General features: G+C 59.9%; 3 protein-coding genes across 5 annotated transcripts in view; 2 read left to right on the top strand and 1 right to left on the bottom strand.

Annotated features, from left to right (window-relative positions):
* Window positions 1-2,517: 2,517 nt before the first annotated feature.
* EIF1 (eukaryotic translation initiation factor 1) lies at window positions 2,518-4,703 on the top strand. Its single transcript, XM_069876929.1, has 4 exons — window positions 2,518-2,676; window positions 3,170-3,333; window positions 3,462-3,563; window positions 3,860-4,703. Exons 1-4 carry the CDS (start codon window positions 2,646-2,648, stop codon window positions 3,902-3,904), a joined length of 342 nt encoding a protein of 113 aa, XP_069733030.1. The 5' UTR covers window positions 2,518-2,645; the 3' UTR covers window positions 3,905-4,703.
* A 3,726-nt stretch (window positions 4,704-8,429) lies between these two features.
* Window positions 8,430-8,858, top strand: LOC138731409 (gastrin/cholecystokinin-like peptide). The gene is made up of 2 exons (XM_069877347.1): window positions 8,430-8,624; window positions 8,734-8,858. Exons 1-2 carry the CDS (start codon window positions 8,432-8,434, stop codon window positions 8,856-8,858), a joined length of 318 nt encoding a protein of 105 aa, XP_069733448.1. The 5' UTR covers window positions 8,430-8,431.
* Window positions 8,859-9,539: 681 nt separating this feature from the next.
* HAP1 (huntingtin associated protein 1) overlaps window positions 9,540-21,089 on the bottom strand; it is a 47,849-nt gene continuing 36,299 nt past the window's right edge. Inside the window, exons 1-15 of one of the 3 annotated variants that reach the window (XM_069876989.1) lie at window positions 18,137-18,230; window positions 15,173-15,249; window positions 14,920-15,036; window positions 14,736-14,836; window positions 14,408-14,516; window positions 13,686-13,764; window positions 13,473-13,603; window positions 13,323-13,397; window positions 13,106-13,243; window positions 12,956-13,023; window positions 12,699-12,866; window positions 11,736-12,049; window positions 11,419-11,637; window positions 10,922-11,024; window positions 9,540-10,066 (exon numbers count right to left, since the gene is read on the bottom strand). In XM_069876989.1, coding sequence (XP_069733090.1) covers window positions 9,712-10,066; window positions 10,922-11,024; window positions 11,419-11,637; window positions 11,736-12,049; window positions 12,699-12,866; window positions 12,956-13,023; window positions 13,106-13,243; window positions 13,323-13,397; window positions 13,473-13,603; window positions 13,686-13,764; window positions 14,408-14,516; window positions 14,736-14,836; window positions 14,920-15,036; window positions 15,173-15,249; window positions 18,137-18,230 — 2,148 coding nt within the window. In that variant the 3' untranslated portion in view covers window positions 9,540-9,711. Of the gene's footprint in view, window positions 10,067-10,921; window positions 11,025-11,418; window positions 11,638-11,735; window positions 12,050-12,698; window positions 12,867-12,955; window positions 13,024-13,105; window positions 13,244-13,322; window positions 13,398-13,472; window positions 13,604-13,685; window positions 13,765-14,407; window positions 14,517-14,735; window positions 14,837-14,919; window positions 15,037-15,172; window positions 15,250-18,136; window positions 18,231-20,851; window positions 21,044-21,089 lie in introns of those variants that run through there. The other 2 variants (XM_069876990.1, XM_069876991.1) reach the window with 2 other exon arrangements.

Below are 21,089 nucleotides of genomic sequence, written 5' to 3'. Positions count from 1 at the left end.
AGACACTGAAATACAGCAACACAAATGACTCGTACCCAGTGCACAATAAGCAATTTGCTTTTATTTAAAATAAACCCCCCCAAGAATGATGCAACATCACAACCCTGTCAGGGCTGCCAGGGACACAGATGGCAGCACACCCGGATGCCAACAACCTGTCAAAACTACAGGGTATTTCGGAGATGGCTCCCAGAGCCGGGCGGGAACACCTACACCAGGAGAGCCGAGGCCGCAGGAGATCGACAAGGAGCTGCTAAGCTCCAGGATAAACGATCCAGAGCCCAACAGATGCCACGCAACAGACCCCCGTCTCCCTGGGGGCAATATCCTCACTCTGTACGCAGCTCTAATGAGCTCCCAGAGGGGAGTTTACACTCCATCTGGATCTATATGCCTTCTGACCCCATGAATTGTGTAAAGATTTACTGTTCTTCCTATCTGGGGTTTTGATGTATTTTTAGAACACAGAATACATCTTTGAGCTGGAAGTGATGTTCATCTGCCAGCAGCCCCCGCGCTGGGTTGTGCTGAGCCAGTGCTGGGAGATGCTCGTCGGTTTGCGAGGCGTTTTCAGCCACACCGCAGGCGCCAGGGAAGCGATAAATCACCTTGCTTCAGCACCCCTGGCCCCCAGATTAGGACTTGGAAGCAGGTTTAAATACATCTAAATTAGGACTTGGAAGCAAGGTTAAATGCATCTGGTTTTGAACTACATTTGGTCACATCTCCATCCACAGGGCTTCGAGGAACGCACCCGACCTGAGATCACCACTTCCCACTGTCCAGCAGCCAGGGCTGTGAGGCGATGCCCGGCTGCTTTGCCCCGATGTCCCAGAGCTCTGGAGCGCCGCAGGCCGTGAGCTTGTGACAGACGGGGCCCCAAGGGACCCTCTCTCTGGGTCACACTTGGGCTCATTGCTCTGCTGAGCTGACTCCTGAGAACATCTTTGTCTCAGCATGTTACGAAAGGCCAGGGACTTCCCCTTTCCAAGGGCTGTCGACAGGGTTACCAGGATGTCGAGACCAAGACAGACCATCACGGCCACCCAGCAGCCACGCTGCACCTGCCATGTGGGACAGACAGCGACAAGGGACTGACCTCACCCTGCAAAGTGGAATTAAGTTTGCTGAGCTGGCTGTCAGAGCCGAAATGCAAAGGGACTTGTTTCACATGTTTAAAGAGAAAAAAGCTTCCTTTTCTGGCAGATCCAGGCAATGCTTTGAGCGTTTCCCTCTGGCATCAAAGAGCCCTCAGGCCCTCACTCAGGAACATCGTGTTCTGCAGCGCCCTGCTGTCCTCCGAGCATGTCCCTGCCAAGCAGCCTTGGAAGACAAGAAGCCTGATTTCCATCTGCATGTGGCGCTCTGCTTGCTTCAAGCACGGCTGCCATCACGCTGATAGAGGAGTGACAAGCGTACATCCACAGGCAAGCGTTCAGTCTGAGTCAGAGTCTTCTCAGGCTGGAGCGGAGAGAGAAATCACCCACAAAGCACCACAAGGGCTCAGTTTTGGGGCACAGAAGGGATCATTTGGCCAGCACTGGCCCAGCCCCAGCTGTGAGGGCCCACACAAGGACATCGGGAAGGGGATCATAGAATTGTGGAATGGTTTGGGTTGGATGGGACCTCAAAGCCCATACAGTCCCACCCCTGCCATGGGCAGGGACGCCTCCCACTGGATCAGGGGCTCCAAGCCCCATCCAACCTGGCCTTGAACCCCTCCAGGGATGGGGCAGCCACCACTGCTCTCGGCGACCTGTTCCAGGGCCTCCTCACCCTCACAGGGAAACATTTATCCTTAAGATCCCATCTCAATCTACCCTCTTCCATCTTAAAACCATTCCCCTTTGTCCTATCCTAAACTCAGATCAACAACCCCTCTCCAGCTTTCCTGGAGCCCCTTCCCAGGGCTTTAAGGATGCAGCCGTGTCGCCTCTGCGATTGCTGTGGGGCTTCATAATTGGGATCAACCTTGGTTCAGGGGGAAAAATCCCTTCCCTGCTCCTGCTGGCCATGGCTGATCCAAGCCAGGATGCTGTTGGCCTTCTTGGCCACTGCTGGCTCATGTTTGGCCACTGTCAACCCACACCCCCAGGTCCTTCTCCTCCAGGCAAAGCTTGGTGCTGTTTACATTCAGCACTGAGACTCTCAGGCCCTCGGGAATGGCCGCACACGCCCTCGGCCTGCGCCCCCATGTTCTGTGGCGACCTCGAATCGCCTCCCAGGCCAAGCTGGGGCTCTCTTGGCTCGCGTGGGTTGCAAAAATACATAGAACAAAACAGGAAACAACCTAACGGGAAGGCAGGAGGGGTTGGGGGGCACATTTCCCCCCCGAAGGCCCTTAAAGGCCCTTACAGCCCCTGTTCTCGGCCCCCTCCCCGGCCCGGCCGCTCTGCGCGTGCGCCGCCCTCCCCCCGCCCGCCGCCGCGCGCCGTGACGCCTCCGCGCGCCCTCCAATCAGCGGCCTCGCTGCCCGTGCGTGCTGACGTCACCGCGAGCCGTATATAAGCGCGCTGCGCCAGTCCCGCCCCCCTGACAGCGTCTCCAGCCGCCGCCGCGACAGCATCCTCTGCCGAGAGCCGCGAGCCCCGCCGATCGCCCCAGCCGCCGCCGCCTCCTCCGCCGAGGGAAGGGAACCGTGTCGTATGTCCGCTATCCAGAACCTCCAACCCTTCGGTAAGGCCCTTTGTGCGGCGGCGGGGCCGGGCCGGGCCGGGGGAGCGGCTGGGCGGCCCCGCCCTGACCAGGCCCCGCCCCGTGGCGCAGTTGCTATTCCGGGCGCCGGTTGCGTCAGCCGCGCGGCGGAGGGGGCGGTGCCTGGGCTTGATTGACAGGGGAACTGGCCAATGGAGAGCGAGCGGTGGGCGGAGCTAGGCGGGCCGGGCAGCCAATGGGCTATGAGGGGTGGGCGGGGCCAGCGGGCGTTTAACCAATGGGGCGTTGAGGTGGGCGGGGCCGGGCGGGGCGTTTAAACAATGGTGCTCGGAGTGGGCGGGGCCAAGCGGGCTTGGTAACCAATGGGGTGCGCGGCGCTGGGCGCGGTGGCCAATGGGGAGGGGGGGGCGAGGAATGATGAGCAGGTGGATTGGCTGGGGGGGCTGGGGGTGGACTCAGAGCCCACTGGGGGCACGTAGCGGTGGGCTGGGGTCTCACAGGCTTCTCCCCACAGACCCCTTTGCTGATGCAAGTAAGGGTGATGACCTGCTCCCTGCCGGCACTGAGGACTACATCCATATAAGGATCCAGCAGAGGAACGGCAGGAAGACCCTCACCACAGTCCAGGGCATCGCGGATGATTACGATAAGAAGAAACTGGTGAAAGCCTTTAAAAAGGTGAGTGAAGCCAAGGATCCTGCTCCGGAGTCAGCTTCTCCTCTGCAGGGGTGATGGGGTCACACGGTGGTGGCACTGGGGAACAGGCCTGGTGGTTCGGATCGTGCTAACTCTTCTCTCCTCTGTAGAAATTTGCCTGCAATGGTACCGTAATTGAACACCCCGAGTATGGAGAAGTGATTCAGTTGCAAGGCGACCAGCGCAAGAACATATGCCAGTTCCTCGTAGAGGTAAGACAGTCTGTCTTCTGTGCCTGCTGGCTAAATGCTGAACTAAACACGAGTGTCTGTTAATAACCATGAGGGTTCTGATTTTCTTACTGTCAGAAGAGTAGAGGAAGCTTTTTTGGTTCTTCTTGAAATTCTTGTTTAAAGTAAATGCAGTCCAGGAAGAGTGTGTAATTGCAGCCTAATCCTCATTCTGTGCTTGAGGGGGAGCAGAAAGCTGACAGTTCTGCAGCATCGCTGGCATGCAGATGGCACCTGCCTGCCAGGATGTGCTGTAAAGTGCCTTTTCTTTCTTGCAGATTGGACTGGCTAAAGACGACCAGCTGAAAGTCCATGGGTTTTAAGTGCCTGTGGGTCACTGAAGCTTTATGCAAGAAGATTTCCTTATCATGAAATTCCCAGCTGTCCCTTGTCATAAGTTTAAAACCAGCCGGTTTGTGTAATGTAATGATTTTGGGTCCACTGTTCAGTCTGGACTAGTGTAATTTGGTGATGTAATAAACTGACAAGAGCCCATGCTATCTCGTCTGGCTGTCCCTCATTTAACAGAGGTAAATCTGGCGTTTGGCATGGTCCAGCCTGAAGCCAAAGTAACCGGATGGTCCAAGTTAAGCCAAGGGACTCGGCCTGTCAGTCCAAACTCTGCCCGGATCGCTCCTCAGTCCAGCTGCTCTTCCATTCCAATGGACAGCAATCTTCCCGGGGCCTCCCGCAGTCCTACAAGGAGCGAGGCGTGGAGCGTGAGCTGTGAAATGGCACAGGGAGATGGCGCCTTCCCCCTAGGCAGTGTTGGCTCCCGGTGGCAGAGGGATTTGGGGAAGCTTTGAGCAAGAGAATTGACTGAAGAGCGGTGACCTCGAGGCTTGATGGCGACCGTTGTGGCCTGGCAGGCGGTGGGACTGTGTGAGCCCCAGGATACCGGGCTGGCGTACCCGAAGGAGCCATTACCCTGGGTTAAACTTGTGACAAGGGATCAGTTTTGGACTAACGTAACGAGTGTCACTGTAGATCAAGTTGCAGAGCGCGTGTGTCATAGCAGCCGCTGCCTAATGCCCTGTGAAGTAACGGATTTTTGGTTTCATTTTTAATGTTTTCTGTAATGTATTTAAAGTCTTATTTAAATAAAATTGGCTTTCAGAAGCATTTGCTTGGTGGATTCGGTTGCTTCCTGGGGCTGAAGTGGCTTTCTGTGAGCAGTGACGAGGCCACACCTCGAATCCTGAGTTCAGTTTTGGGCCCCTGAGGGCAAGAAAGACTTTGAGGGGCTGGAGTGTGTCAAGAGAAGGGGAACAGAGCTGGAGAAGGGGCTGCAGCCCAGACGGTCTGGGGGTGGCTGAGGGACCTGGAGCTGTTTAGCCTGGAGAAGAGGAGGCTAAGGGGAGACCTCATTGCTTTCTGCAGCCCCGGGAGGGGAGGTTGTGGGGGAGGTGGGTGCTGAGCTCTGCTCCTAATTAACAAGAATGGGATGAGAGGAAATAGCCTCAAGTTGCACGAGGGGAGGTTGGGGTTGGATGTTAGGGGAAAATAGCTTTATGACAGAGTGGTGAAGCCCCGGCAGAGGCTGCCTGGGGCAGGGGTGGAGTCTTCATGCCTGCAGGTGTTCAAAATATGTGAAGTTAAGGCACTTTGGGACGTGGTTTAATAGGCACAGTGGGGTTGGGCTGGTGGTTGGACTTGATCTTGGAGGTCTCATCCAACCTTGATAATTGAATCTATGTGATACTGGCGGATCTGGGTTTGCTTCCCAAGCGCTGGGGTGGGGTCTGCAGGCCCAGGAGCTCTGTGGGGTCCAGGAAAATGCATCCATGTACGACCAGCTGCAGGAGAGGGCGACCCCTTCCTGGGCTGGAGCTCATCAGCCCTCACAGCGGGCATTGTGCTTGTGTTCCTGTAACCCTGGCGAGGACGGTCAGCACTTCTGCTTCCAGCAGGGACAACGGCAGCAGGGAAGGCTCTGTTACCCCGTCCAGGCTCTGCTGAGGGCTGTTTTCCCTCTCATAACTTAGACGCTTTCAACAAGCAAGAATGAAGTCAGCGTGAGTGAAATGGCACCCCTGGGCCCGGCATTCCCAGAAGAGCCAGGCTGGCTGGGCAGAGGGGAGAGATGCTACCAGCACCGGTTTTCCGTGGCTCATCCTGTCGGGGAGAAAGGACGAGCACGAGCACCCACGTGTGAGGCTGCAAACCTGCGTCAAGGGGAGGAAGCGCCCGCTGTGTCCCCGTCACCCTGATGGCTCATTGGGCCCAGATTGAGCCATTAAAAGCCAGAAATTACAGAACAATTTGTTTGTTCCCTGTGAAAAACCGTTCCTATTGATTGCTGCGGAGCTGGGGCGCCGCTGCCTTCCGGCCCATCGAAAGCTCATTTGTTTGAGGGTTGTTTGAGGAGCACCGAGCCCGTTCCCGGCAAACGTCGTGGGCACGGCCAGGCAGGGCCCCCCCAAGCTGTGGGTGTCGCTCACACGTGGCTTATTGGAGCGGGAAGCAAATGTTCCCAAAAACCACGAGAGGAAGGTAAATACGGGCAAGAAGAACTATTGATGCTGAGAGAAAAGCCCGGTGGCAGCAGGAAAGGATTATTGGGGAGCACCCAGGCTGATGCAGCAGCAGGTGTCACTGACTCCTGGGGACACGCATGTGTCTTAACACCTATAGCTACATTTATGTGTGTGTGTATACATATATATATATTTATATTTATATATATATACACACAGACATACACATATGTCTTTATACCTATCGCTACATTTATGTGTGTATATATATTAATATTTTAATATATGTATATACAGACACACACGTCTTTATACCAATCGCTACATTTATGTGTGTGTATATATATTAATATTTTTATATAGATATACAGACACACACATGTCTTTCTACCTATAGCTACATTTATGTGTGTATATATATATTAATATTTTTTTATATATATATATACACACAGACACACATGTCTTTATACTTGTAGCTAAATTTATGTGTGTGTATATATATATACACACACAGACACACACATATGTCTTTATACCTATAGCTACATTTATGTGTGTATATATTAATATTTTTATTTTTATATATATATATACAGACACACACATATGTCTTTATACCTATAGCTACATTTATGTGTGTATATATTAATATTTTTATTTTTATATATATATATACAGACACACGCATATTTCTTTATACCTATAGCTGCATTTATGTGTGTATATATATATATTAGTATTTTAATATATGTATATATACAGACACACACATATGTCTTTATGCCTATGGCTACAGATACGTGTACGTATAGACACACACGTGTCTTTATGGCTAGAGATCTGTGTGCAGAGTGAGAGAGAGAGCCATGCATTATGTCCTTATGCCTATGGCTACAGATATGTGTATGTTTAGGTTTGCACACTCATCTGTGTGTGTGTAAATACACAACTGGGTGTGCAGGTGTAGGGAGGTGTGAAAAAAAAATACACATACACACACAGAGCCAGATGTGCACATACACATATATGGATATGTAAATATAATAGCTATAGCTTATCTATAGCCAAATAGGCATGTCTACGTATAGTTAGAGAGGCACACGCGTGCGCACACACGTGTGCATGTATGTTGATGTGGATGAAGGCTGTAGGGTCCAACTGGCCCCCGTGTGAGTGTGAACGTAGGCACACATGTATATAAATACATACGCACGGAACAAGACGTGTGCGTGTCTGTATGAGTACGTACATCTTTATTGTTTATATATATGTGTGTGTGTGTGTGTGTATGGCCACTGGCTCCATACATTATCTCACACACACACGTCTTTATACCCATATCAATGTGTGTGTGTGTGTACAGAGCTATAGACACACTGACAGCTCTAGGCGTGTAGCTGGGGGGGTGTGTTTGTCCGTGGGGACACGCAAACCCTTGTCATCGTCCCCCCACCCCGCCCCGGGATCTTGGGGACGCCCCGGGGTGGAGCTGCCCCCCCACCCCCCCACCCCAGTGCCCTTAAAGCTTGGCCAGGTTGGGCTGCTCGGGAGCCACCGAGCACCGGAGCCGCAGGTGAGATCGGAGACATCTGGGGAGCAGGCGGGAGAGAGGATGGAGAGGGCTTGGGGACCAGAGGAGAGGGGACTCACACACTGACTGGGAGAGAGGATGGAGAAGGCTTGGGGAACAGATGGGTTGGAAGGGACTTTGAAGGACGTGGTGAGTTAGAGTGAGGCCAGAAGAGGCCACAAAGATGATGCGAGGGCTGGAGCACCTCTCGTACAAAGACAGGCTGAGAGAGCTGGGGTTGTTCAGCCTGGAGAAGAGAAGGCTCCGAGGAGAACTTAGGGCAGCTTCCAGGGCTGAAAGGGGCTCCAGGAAAGCTGGGGAGGGACTCTGGATCATGGAGTGCAGGGAGAGGATGGTGGGGAATGGTTTTCAGCTGAAAGAGGGGAGATTGAGATGATATATTCAAAAGAAATGTTTTCCTATTAGGGTGGGGAGGCCCTGGCCCAGGTTGCCCAGAGCAGGGGTGGCTGCCCCATCCCTGGAGGGGTTCAAGGCCAGGCTGGATGGGGCTGGGAGCCCCTGATCCAGTGGGAGGTGTCCCTGCCCATGGTGTGGTGGGACTGGATGGTCTTTGGGCTCCCTTCCAACCCAAACCATTCCACGATTCTATGACTTGGTTACCTACTAGGAGAGAGGATGGGGAAGGTTTGGGGGACCTGCTGGGGGAGCGGAGGGGAGGTGGTGACCGCCCGTGCTCTGGGGTGAGCTCTCTGCTCTCTCTGCCCTTGCTGCAGGCTGAGCGTGTGCCCCGGCTTTGGGAACCGCAGCCCCTCTGCTCCTGGCTCCGTCTCTCCGCAGCCATGAGGAGGTGCCTTGGCCTCGTCCTCGCCATGGTGGCCACCACCTGCCTGTGCCGGCCCGCGGCGGAGGCACCAGGCGCCGCGGGGAACCCTCACCAGCTCCCAGCCAGCCTGGTCCGGCGGGGCTGGCCTGAACCCCTGTCCCAGGAGCAGAAGCACCTCAACTCCCATTTCTTGCCCCACGTCTTCTCAGGTACCAGGAGGCTCGGGGTGGGCAGCCCTCGGGGACCCCTGTACGGCACAGCCTGGCCCCACCAGCCCCAAACTCAGGTGGTTCTAACCTCCCACCCTTGTCCCGGCAGAGCTGGGCGACCGCAAGGACTACGTGTACGGGGCCGAGGGGCTGGAGGCCCTGCACGAGCACTACTACCCCGACTGGATGGACTTCGGGCGCCGCAGCGCGGACGACTCGCCGGGTGCCGCGTAGCCGCTGGCCGCGCAGAGCGCCCACACGCCCGCTGCCCACCCCTGCCTGCAATAAAGCTAAACGCTGTGGCCGCTGCTGCTCCTGCCTTTGCTGGGAAGAGCCGAGGGGGGAGGAATTTGCCCCCAGCCCCCCCAGGACACAGACACCAAAGGACACGAGTTGCTTCGTGACTTAACATTTATTTAACAGGGTACGGCTCAGGGCGAGCGATGCAGCTGGAGGGGGCAACAGCTACACCCCAAGACCCCCCCCCCGCTGCAGCTGCCCCCTGAGCTTTGGGGGTGCTGCTACTACTGCTACTCGATGGGCAGGAGTGAGTTTAAAACCACCATTCCCTTTAAAACTCAGCCCGGGTGTTGGGCAGGGGCCCAGCCCAGGGTGGGAGGTCTCCCCCCGCCACATGGGGGTCCCCCCAGCATCACCCCAGCCCAGGCTGAGCATCGCCCTTCACCGCAGCAGCCCGGACAGCCCCGACGGGCCAAGCTGCCCCTTGCTCCTCAGGCAGGCTCAGCAGGTGCAGGAACAGTTTTTATTGCCAGCAGACGGCTGCTGGAAGCATCCACAGCCCCCCAGCGCGGGGACGGGGTCAGCCGGCAGCCCCTGCCTCGACCTGGCTCCCCCCAGAGCCTCGAGCATCGCCCCCCACACGGGTCCCCGCGGACGGGGCCAGGGGAGCATCGTCCTGGGGCTGCGGCACAGCGCTGGGTCCTGGCAGCCCGGGCAAAGCTCCTGCCCCATGGACATCCCCAGGAGCTGAGGCCCAAAGCCCGTCCCATCTCCATTTCCCCACGGACAGGGGAGGAAGAGGAGGGAGGTTGTGCCTCATGCTGAGCTCGGGGGCTCCGCAGCGCTGTCACGTCAGGGCCCCCCAGGCTCCTCGGCGCTGCTCTCGCCTGTAGGACATCTCCCCTCTGGCCACCACCTTGTCCAGCCCCAAGCGCCGCAGCTTCTCCACCAGGTTCAAGCTGAAGATGCTGCTTCTTGCTGGGGGTCCGTCCTGCCCTCCGCCCCCAGGCGAGGTGTCCAGAGGGGCCCAGGGGGTCCCTGGCACCGAGGCGGAGATGCCCCGCGCCAACAAGAGCCTGACGAGTCCCATCGGGGTGCGCAGGGGTCCGGGCGCCGGCGCTGGGGGAGGCTGCTCCGGCGAGGGGCTGGCGACTCTCAGCCTCTCAAGGGGCCCACAAGAAGGCACGACGTCGCTACGCAGGCTGGAGGGGAAGAGAGAGCAGAGGGGGGGTTACTGGGGGGCCCTGGCTTGAGGGACGAAGCTGCAGCAGCCAGGGGGGCTTCACACGGAGCAAGGGACCCCCTTCCTCCAGCCTCACCCACCTTATCATAGAATCACCAGGTTGGAAGAGACCCACCAGATCATCAAGTCCAACCATTCTTATCAAGCACTAAACCATGTCCCTCAGGCTGTGGGAGGCCCCACATTTGCAGCATCGCTCGAGCCCCCCAGGCCCCCCAAAGCTCAGGGGGTGCCACTGCCCAGCTGGGAATGGGACACGGTCGCTGCTCCACAAGCGTTTTCCAAACATGCAGGGTTTTGTTTAACGGTGCACAGTGAACTCCAGCTCACACCGACCCCCAACGAGCCTTGGAGGGGCTCATTAGGGCTAAGCAACTGTGCTCATTAATTAAAGGGCAGGCAGGCTCTGTCCCCAGCCCAGCCTGGGTTGAGCTTTAGGCACAAGTGCAGAAGGAGGAAAGCTTGTTTGTTCCCAGAGAAGGCAGATGCGCAGCAGCAGAGGAAGCAAACACTGGTGTTGCCCCCACGTAGCTGCTCCCGCAAGCAAGCCCAGCATCATCTGCACTGAGGATGGTTCTTCTTCCCATCACTGTGCTGCGGGAGGGGTCCCAGCACATCAGGGGGGGCCTCACAGCCACTTGAGCAGCCAGATGTGGGGATGCTGCAAGGTCCAGGCATCTCTCAGAGCATCAGGGGCTGGAGGTGACCCCGGTTTGCTGCTCCCTCAAGCAGAGCAGAGCGAGGCGTGGGGCACGGAGAGGGGCGAGGGGAGCTGGGGGGCAGTGCAGGCGGTGGGGGGGGCCACGCGCCTTACCTGGGAGTCACCGTGGTGAGCGCAGTGGTGGGGTGGAGGATGTGGCAGGTGGTGATGGTGAAGGTAGACAGGGTCTGGGGGAGGTTGTTAACAGAGAGGAACACTGGAAGGGGACAGGAGACACGAGGTTATCGGGGGGGGGGGGGGGCACGAGCCAGGGCTCTGGGTGGGTGGGAGAGCCAAAAGCCAGAAGAAAGCTGCATGCATGGGGTGCATCTTCAGCAGCGTTTGGGGCCAACGCTTGCTCAGGCAGGAGGGTTACGAGCACAAGCGGGAAGAGGAGCTGGTGTTTCTCCTTGCCCTGCCCTCTCCATGCGCCCAGGGTGCAGGGGAGGGGGGCTGCAGGAGAGCAGCTGCAGATGGAGCATCCCCCCAGGAATGGGTGGGTGGCAAGGACAGGCTGCCACGAAAGAGGAGAGCGCGGCGGGGTGCGAGGGGCAGCAGGGCAGGAGCATCGCGGGGGCTGCATCCCCTCCGTCCCCTCGCCCTGCGCTCACCCCCGGCGCGCTCCTTGGCTTTGGCGGACGCTGAGGTAGGGAGCAGCTGGAAGGAGCCGGCGTCCACGTCATCCTCCTCCAGGTCGTTGAGGCTGTAGACCTCCTCCAGGTCGATGTCCAGCTGCCTAAAGTCTTTGGTGAGCACCCCGGGCCGGGGCACCAGGATCCCACCCAGGTTGGGCCGTGCCAGCTGCTGCCAGTGGTGAAGAGTCACAGAGCCTGGAGGGGGTGGATAGATTTGGGGGGCTCAGCGGGGGTTGTGGAACCCTCCCCGTACCCCCAGTTCTGCACATAAGCAAATCCCCTCCCCCCCTCACCTTCCAGGGGCTTCACAATCTGCAGTTTGTCAGGCAGGTAGGTGAGGGAGCCGAGAGAAAAACCAGAGCCAGCAGTGAGCTCTGAACCCCCCGAGTAGTTGGTCCCAGTGGAGGCGACGCTCTCGTTGGGGGTGAGGAAGCCGCTGGAGCTCTCCCCATCCCTCAGCCGCCAAAGCTTGTGCTCCCGCTCGGCCTCGAAGAAGGACGGCTCCTCCGAGACGTGGCTCTGCTGCCGCAGCGACAGCCGCTGCACCGCTGCCTCCAGGTCCTGCTGCTCCGGGGCTGCCCGGGGCTCCTCTCCCACCCCCTTGGCCCTGGGGAGGGAACAGCATTAGGGTGCTTGGAGCCACGTCCCACACGGCACCCCCTGTGCCACCCCCAGCTCCCACCCTGCGCCAGGCTCGCCGCGTCGATCAGTGTTCTGATGCTGGTCAACATCTCCAACACAAAAAGGATGTAGAACTGTTGGAAGGGACCCAGAGGAGGCTACAAAGATGGTCTGATGGAAAATCTCCCATACAAGGAAGGGCAGGCTGAGAGTTGGGGTTGTTCAGCCTGGAGAAGAGAAGGCTCTGGGGAGACCTTAGAGCAGCTTCCAGGGCTGAAAGGGGCTCCAGGAAAGCTGGAGAGGGGCTTTTTTAAAGGCCTGGAGTGATAGGATGAGTGGGAATGGCTTTAAATTAGAAGGGGGAAGAGTTAGACTAAACATTGGGAAGAAATTCTTCACGCTGAGGATGGGGAGACCCGGGTTGCCCAGAGCAGGGGTGGCTGCCCCATCCCTGGAGGGGTTCAAGGCCAGGTTGGATGGGGCTTGGAGCCCCTGATCCATGGGAGGTGTCCCTGCCCACGGCAGGGGAGGGACTGGATGGGCTTTGAGCTCCCTTCCAACTTAAACCCATGATAGTGTGATCTTCCCAAGAGCCCAGCCTGTCCCCCAGTCCCGCTTGCCCCTGTGGCACTCACGGGGTGCCCTCCGTGCCGGAGCCGCTGGTGTGGGGGGTGCTGGCCCCTCCGGAGGGGGCAGCTGACAATTGCTTGGAGCCCGGCAGGCTGTGGGGAGACCCGGAGCAGGACTTGGCTTTGGCGCCCTGGTTCACCGCCTTCACCGTCTCAAAGACGCGGCGATAGCTCCTGCAGGTGGGAAGCAGGCAGGGATGGACCCTCGAGGCTGAGCCCCCCGGACTCCTCTCCCCGCACGAGCCACCCGCGCCAGCGCTCACTTATAGTCCGAGGAGGAGCTGTCTGTCCGCTTCCTCATCGTCCCCTTGATCTCGGCCGCCAGCGAGTCCTGGACGCAGAGGGGACGCGGGGTCAGCGGGGAGAGCAGAGCCCCCCACTGCCCCCCAGCTCTGCCCACGCCCCACACTCACCACGGGCAGGAGGCTGGAGGTGCCGTAGCGGCTGACGGTGCTGTTGGGCAAGCTGCGGCTCCGCAGGCTCTTGACCTCCTCCTGGGCTTCCTGCAGCATCCCACCGCACTCGGCGTACTTCTCCTGCAGGTCCCGCAGCTGCGGGCACGGACACAGCTCAGGAATGGCCCCGCCAGCCAGGACACCCAGGGCTGCACCTCACCTCCTCCAGGCTCACCTCGGTGAGGAGCTGCTGCTGCACCTCCTTCGCCACAGCCAGGTGCTGCTGGAGCTCCTCCACCTCCGAGCCGTACTGCGGGCAGGAGCGGGCAAGGTGAGGGAGCTGCGCCCCGCGCCCACCCCGAACCCCCCGAAACGGGACGCTCACCGCGCGGCACTTCTGCTGCAGCTCCACCACCTGCGCCAGGAGCTGGCTGATCTCCTCCTGCTGCCGCGACGTGTCCTCCGCCTTGCGGGCCAGCTCGTCGGAGAGGTAAACGACCTGCCGGCTCGCTTCGGCTGGGGAGGAGCGGGGCTCAGTCACCCCCGGGACACGGCCCCCCCACAGCCCATGCACCCACCGACCCCCAACCCAACTTACAGAACTGCTCCACGCAGTCGATCATCAGCTGCTGCTCCTGGTCCTCATACTGACAGGTCTCGGTTGCGATGTTGGTGGCCTGAATCATAGAATCACCAGGTTGGAAAACACCCACCGGATCATGGAGTCCAACCATTCCCATCAATCACTAACCCATGTCCCTCAGCACCTCGTCCACCCGCCCCTTAAACCCCTCCAGGGAAGGGGACTCAACCCCCTCCCTGGGCAGCCTCTGCCACTGCCCCATGACCCTTTCCATGAAAAATTCTTTCCTAATGTCCAGCCTGACCCTCCCCTGGTGGAGCTTGAGGCCATTCCCTCTCGTCCTGTCCCCTGTCCCTTGGGAGAAGAGCCCAGCTCCCTCCTCTCCACAACCTCCTTTCAGGGAGTTGCAGAGAGCAATGAGGTCTCCCCTCAGCCTCCTCTTCTCCAGGCTAAACACCCCCAGCTCTCTCAGACGCTCCTCTTGTTCTCCAGCCCCTTCCCCAGCTTCGTTGCTCTTCTCTGGACTCGCTCCAGAGCCTCAACATCCTTCTTGTGGTGAGGGGCCAGAACTGACCCCAGGATTTGAGGTTTGGTCTCACCAGTGCCGATTCCAGAGGGCGAATAAAGGAAGGAGAGGATCAGAGGTGCTGAGTGTGACGGGAAGGATTCCAGCCTCCCCAGGTGCCAGCGCCAAGCAGGGCACAGACAGGGGCATCGCGCCAGCCGGCTCTGCTCACCTCCATGCGAAGCTTCTGGTTCTCCTCCTCCAGGCACTTGAGTTTCTGCTGCAGGGTGTCGTACTGGAAGTACTGCTGCAGGGACAGCGAGGACTCGTGCCGGCGCAGCCTGGGGACGGCAGGGAGGGCGCTGAGCACCCGCAGTGCAGGCAGGACGAGGCTGCCAGCCCAGCCCACCCTCCGTGCAGCTCCCGGGCGACACGGCGCCGTGGGGCTGGACCCATGGAGGGGAGGGAGCAGGTGCCACTTCAGAGAGGGTGAGAGCTCCAGCCCAATTCCTCCACCCAGCCCTCTGGGAGCAGCAGAGCAGGGACCCCTCCCCACTCACGGCGTGGAGGTGGCGGAGGTGGGCTCGCTCTCCTCCGTCGTGGTGGTGTAGAAGTGGAGCAGGTCGTCCCGCATGGAGACCTCGTGGCGCAGCTGCGCGATCTGGGAGGGGAAGGGGCGTCAGGACAGAGCCCCAGGCTGGGGGCGCAGGGGAATAAGTCAGGACTCTGCACAGGGGTCGCTACCTCCTCTTTGGCCAACTCCAGCTGCTCCTCCAGCAGCTCGTTGCGCTCAGTCAGGCTCCGGTTCTGCTTCAGCAGGGACTGCCCGATGCGCGCCGCCAGCTCCAGGTCCCGCTCCTTCTGCCAGGGGCAGGTCTGCGTCAGCCAGGGGCCCTTCCCTGCTCTGCCCTCCCCTCCCCAGCCCTCATCCACCCCCCCCTGCATCCCTGGGGTCCCGCCAGCCCCAAGCCTGTGCACAGGGTGGACACCGACGTACCTCGTCCAGCAGGTTGGTGACAGCATCGATGTCGTGGTAGGTCTTTGTCATCCTGACCACCCGCTCGGCACAGAGAACTGGGGGAGAAGGGAGAACAGTGAACCCTCACGCTGTGGGAGTGCTGGCCCGAGGGCTCAGCCTCGTTTATCATAGAATCACCAGGTTGGAGAAGACCCACCAGATCGAGTCCAACCATTCCCATCAATCACTAACCCATGTCCCTCAGCACCTTGTCCACCCGTCCCTTAAACCCCTCCAGGGAAGGGGACTCAACCCCCTCCCTGGGCAGCCTCTGCCAGGGACCAATCACCCTTTCCATGAAAAACTTTTTCCTAATGTTCAGCCTGAACCTCCCCTGGTGGAGCTTGAGGCCATTCCCTCTCATCCTGTCCCCCCAGTTTCCTCTGCTGCCTCCTGCCCCGGGTCACTGCTTTGCGTGGCAGAGGGAACAGGAGAAGCAGCAGAAAGCTGCTCCAATGCTGGTCACCAAAAAGGACCTTTTATCTGCTTGGCACAGAGGTGAGCAGGGATGCTCACAGCCACGACAGCATCACGGGAAAAGGGGGGGCTCCCACCTCATCCCAAATCTCGTGCACATCTTGGGGCACCAGGGAAGATGCTGAGCCCCCCTCACTGCACCCACCGCCCCAGCCCAGGCGAGGTGGCAGCCCCAGCACAGGACACCTGGATGGGGAATGGGGAAAGGCAGGTGGCAGAGACAGGATTGGAGGAGACACCTCCCGCAAAAAAAAGCAGCCGGAGCTCCAGTGTAAACAGCAGTAGGTGGCACCACGCAGAGTTGGGCTTGCAGACAGCGTCCCCTCCAATCTGTCCCCAGCCCCCTCCCCCAGATCTCCCCCCAGAGAAGCCAGCATTGCCCTAGTTTCTCCCTGGAGATGCTGGCCGAGGCTAAAGCCAAGTGCATCCTCTTGGGACACTGTCCCCTGCACCCACCCCAACACCCCTCCAGCTGCAGCGACGCAGGAATCCAGGGGCAGAGGCAGCTGCAGGCTCCCTGGGTAGCAACACTGGCCCCACACAACTCTGCTGCACCCCACCTAGAGCCCTGGGTCTCTGCCAGGGAGAGACAACGCGAGGATGGGGCCGGCTGACCCCCCAGCACCAATCCTGCCAACAGAAGCTGCCAGACAGCGCCGGGCACACGCCCAGCTGGAGCCGCACGGTGGGAGGGAGTCGACAGCGAGCACGAAGCCCCAGGCCCTGCCTGCACCCCCAGACCCTGCCTGCACCCCCAGCTCTTGGCGCTCCCTTCTGATGTTTGACAGCCCCGAAGTCGCGTGCCTCAGTTTCCCCTGGCAGAGCGGCGCTGGCTGCACCCAGAGCCTCAGCCTGCGCCCCCAGCCGTGGCCAGACAAAGTGGGTTAACGGGAGAAGCTCAGCCACTCAAATCCCATTACGCCGCCCCAGCCGGGGTTGTGTAACGCCGGGTGAGTTTCCATGGCGATGCCCCCACCCGCCACCCCCGCTCCCCAGCGCCCCGGCTGCTGCCCCGCACCCCGACAGGCGCTACCCCAGCGGGCACGGCCAACCCCATCCCCAACGCCAACCCCATCCCATCCCCACACCCAATCTGGGGCTGCTCCCTGCAGGGGTCCCCAACTGCACCTCGTCAGGCCCTTGAGCTGTTAATTGGAAATAATTAGAGCATGAGCATCGTTACAGTTTGAGTGAGTGGCAGGGCCTGGGAGGCACCGGGGGCTGCAGTGCTGGCAAACACGTAAACACTCGCTCCATTCCATGGGCCTGATCCGGCACGATGCGGGGACCAGCGGGATGGAGGGACCCACATCCCGTGCGAGGACAAACCCCAACCCCATGGACACACGCAGATGGGGCGAGGGTCCCCCACCCAACCCCTCTGCCTGCTCCCCATCACCAGTGCAGGGAGAGCCTGGGGTGATCCGAGGGGTCCCCAAAGGGCCAGGCATCCTCTTTCCTGGAATTTGGTGCTGCACTCGGGGGCTGAGGTTGAGCACCAGAGCTGAGAGAGCCCTCCCTGGGGTGAGGGTGACCCAAGGGACAAGGCAGCCACCTCCCTGGGATGCGGCACTGCAAGCTGGAGCTGAGCACCAGTGCTGGGAGAGCCCGCCCTGGTGTTGGGGTGATCCAAGGGGTCCCCAAAGGACCAGGCATCCTCTTCCCTGGGATGCAGCACTGCAAACGGAGCTCAGAGCTGTGCACCAGTCCAGGGAGAGCCCTCCCTGGGGTCTTGGAGCCCATGGCACCCCCAAAGGTCCAGGCATCCTCTTCCCAGTGATGCAGCACTGCAAACAGGGGCTGTGCACCAGCACGGGAAGAGCCCTCCGAGGGGTCAGAGTGATCCAAGGGGCTCCCAAGAGACCAGGTACCCCTTCCCAGGGACGCAGCGCTGCAATGAGGGGCTGCACATCAGCATGGGAAGAGCCCTCCCTGATGTTGGGGTGAGCCAAAGGGCCCCCTCAAAAGGGCCAGACATCCCCTTCCTTGGGATGTGGCACTGCAAGCAGGAGCTGGAGCTGAGCACCAGCACCAGGAGAGCCCTCCTTGGTGTTGGGGTGATCCAAGGGGCCCCCGAAGGACCTGGCATCCTCTTCCCAGGGATGCTGCACTGCAAACGGGGGCTGTGCACCAGCCCAGGGAGAGCCCTCTGTGGGGTCGGGGTGATCCAAGGGACCCCCAAGAGACCAGATACCCCCTTCCCGGGGACGCAGCGCCGCAATGAGGGGCTGAGGCTGCGCACCGGTACAGGGAGAGCCCCTCCTTGGGGTCGGGGGGCCCGTGGCACCCCCGGAGGACCAGGCATCCTCCTCGCAGGGATGCGGCGCCGCAACCAGGGGCCGGGGCTGCGCATCCCGCAGCGGCGAGAGGGGGCGGGGGGGGGGGGGGGGGGGGCCGGGAAGGCGACAGCTCCCCTCCTAGGGTCCCCCCCCAGCCCCCGGGGACCCCGTTCCGAGCCGCCCTCACCTTCCTCCAGCTCTCGGGCGAGGGGGTCGGCGGCTCCGGGGTCGGCGCTGCCGCTCAGCTCCTCGTAGGCGCCGGGGCTGCTCCAAATCTCCATCGCGGCCGGAGCCGCCGCCGCTCCCGCCCCTATTTATGGGGTCGCACCTGCCCGGGGCGGGGCCGCCCCCCCCCGCCGCGCTGCGGAGCCCCGAACAGCCGCCCCTGCGCATCCCGGAGCCCGCAGCCCCGGGGAGGACGCGGAGACACCCCCGGCTGCTCCCCGGGATAAGGGTCCTCGGGATCCTCCACGGGCACGGGCCCCGTCCACATCCCGGCACCGGGATCCCCTCGGAATTCCATGGGCATCATCCCCATCCACATCCTGGTACTAGGATCTCCTCAATATTCCATGGGCACAGGCCCCATCTGCATCCCAGCACCGGGATCCCCTCGGAATTCCATGGGGACGAGCCCTATCTGCATCCCTGCACCAGGATCCCCTCGGCATTCCATGGGCACAGTCCTATCCACATCCCAGCTCCAGGATCCCCTCAGCATTCCATGGGCATGGACCCTATCTGCATCCCAGCCCCTACAGCATTCCACAGACATGAGCCCCATCCACATCCCAGGACCAGGGTCCCTTAGGGCATTCCATGGACACAGTCCCCATCGTATCCCAGGACCAGGATCCCTTCAGGTATTCCATGGACAGAGTCCCCATCCCAGGCCTGAGATCCCTTAGGCCATTGCTGAGGGGATGGGTTAGTGTTTGATAGGAATGTTTGGACTCAATGATCCGGTGGGTCTTTTCCAACCTGGTGATTCTATGATTCTACGATTCCATGGACACATTCCTCATCCGCACCCCAGGACTGGTCCCCCTTAGGCTCCTCATGGACACGATCCCCATCTGCACCCCGAGACCGGGATCCCTTATCGCTCCCCATGGACACATTCCCCATTCCAGGACTCTTGGCCACTCAGCACAAGCCCCCTGACGCCCACCCAGGCTGCTCCTCCAGCTCCTCCACAGCCGCTCTCGCGCAGAGGATGCGGGAGAGCTGAATAAATCATTCCATGCTGAATTATGGAGGAGCCGGCTGGCACGTAGCACCAGCCTCACGGGTGGGAGGGCACCAAGAACTCCCTGGCACGCTGAGCTCCATCATACACCCTCCCTGCCCTAACGCCGTTCCTCATTAGTACCAAACTAATCAATAAGTTGACAAGGCTGGGGCTGGCGCTGCCCCTCAGCGATACACGGTGTCTTTATTTGCCTGGTGGACACAACCTGCTGGGATCCTGACCCCTAAACCACGTCCTGCTGTAACCGCTGAAGCCCTGGACCTGCGGCTGTGCCCTCAGTCCCAGCCTCTTCCTCCTCCTCGTACTGGTGTTTCTCCCAGTGTTGGAGAAGTGTGAGGGCAGGGACCTCACGTGGTCGCCCCCCAAGGGACCCCAAGGACTCAACACGCCTCTTGGCATGGACAGGCAGGAGCTGCTTCTTTCTAATCTCCTGCCCTGGGATTTGCTCCTCCGGGCAGGTCTCCTGCCTCTCTGCGCAAGCAGATTACGGGGGGCTATTTCTGACGGCAGCTTAAGGGTTTGGGTTAAGGGATGAGGCAGCACAGCCCCCTCCGCGCCGGCACGGAGAAACGTGACCCACAGAGCTCCTGGGGTCGAGCATGGCTTTGCCCACAGAAGGAGGATGGAGATGTCTGGAGCTCAGCCCTGCACACAGAAATGGGATTTGGGGCTCAACCCCTTGCCCTGTCGCTGCAGGGGAGGGGGGTGCGGATGGTTGGGGGCTGATCTCCCCTGCTTGATGAAGAGGGAGCCTGGGGAAGGCTCAACTGGGAGGTTGTCCCCAGCCCAGCCTGCGTGGGAGCACAGCCCCATAGAATCATAGAATTGTTAGTGTTGGAAAAGATCTCCAAGCTCATCCAGTCCAACCACCAGTCCAACCCCACCACACCGACTAAACCATTCCATGTCCTGAAGTGCCACCTCAACGTGTTTTTTGAACCCCTCCAGGGATGGAGACTCCACCACCTCCCTGGGCAGCCTTGTCCAGGGCTTCACCACTCTGTCAGTGAAGAAATTCATTCCCGTTATCCAATCTAAACCTTCCCTGGCACAACTTGAGGCTGTTTCCTCTCATCCTATCGCTTGTTTCTTGGGGAAGAAACCAACACCCACCTCCCCACAACCTCCTCTCCAGGGGCTGCAGAGAGCGATGAGATCTCCCCTCAGCCTCCTCTTCTCCAGGCTGAGCAGCCTCAGGTCCTTCAGCTGCTCTCAGAACCCCTGTTCTCCAGCCCCTGTGGGCATCACCCCTGCTCCTTGCACCCCCTGGGCTGCTCCAGGCTGCGGGGCAGCAAAACCTGGGGCCACCGGGTCACCTTCTGCTGTCCCCATTCTGTGTCCCACCCCAGGAAGCCACAACAGAGCGCAGCGGGATGCGCAAAGGGGTCCCAGGAGATGACAAGAGGCTCTCCCTGAGCATCCGTCTCGGCTCAGCAGAATTAGCTCGGGATGTTCCAGGCGAGGAAATCCAGCCCGTCAATCCCGTTAGCGGCGATTAGCTCCCGCGCTGCCCTCGTGGCCCCGACCCAACCCCGCTGTGGGTGTAAAGATTCCAATATTGCGTGTATGCTGGGGCAAACGGACGTTTGCCCCAGCATACACGCAATATTGGAATCTTTACACCCACAGCCCACGGCGTGAGGCACTCACGAAAATACTGTAGCGTCTCCTCGATCTGCTGGGGGGTGAGGGGACCCACAGGCTCCGGGGGCGCAGGGCGAGCACGCAGCCAGTCGTCGTGGTCGTAGCCGAAGATGCTGTCGGCTCGCAGGGTGTAGCGGGGCAGCTGCTCGCCCAGCAGGCTGATGATCTCCACCTCGGGGGCATCGCCGCTGCACAGGTCTGGGGACAGAGGGGCACATAGAATCACAGAATCACCAGGTTGGAA

The sequence above is a fragment of the Phaenicophaeus curvirostris genome, chromosome 26, assembly GCF_032191515.1.
Source record: "Phaenicophaeus curvirostris isolate KB17595 chromosome 26, BPBGC_Pcur_1.0, whole genome shotgun sequence".
Classification (NCBI taxonomy): Eukaryota; Metazoa; Chordata; class Aves; order Cuculiformes; family Cuculidae; genus Phaenicophaeus; species Phaenicophaeus curvirostris.
This window is presented reverse-complemented; position numbering and strand designations above follow the sequence as displayed.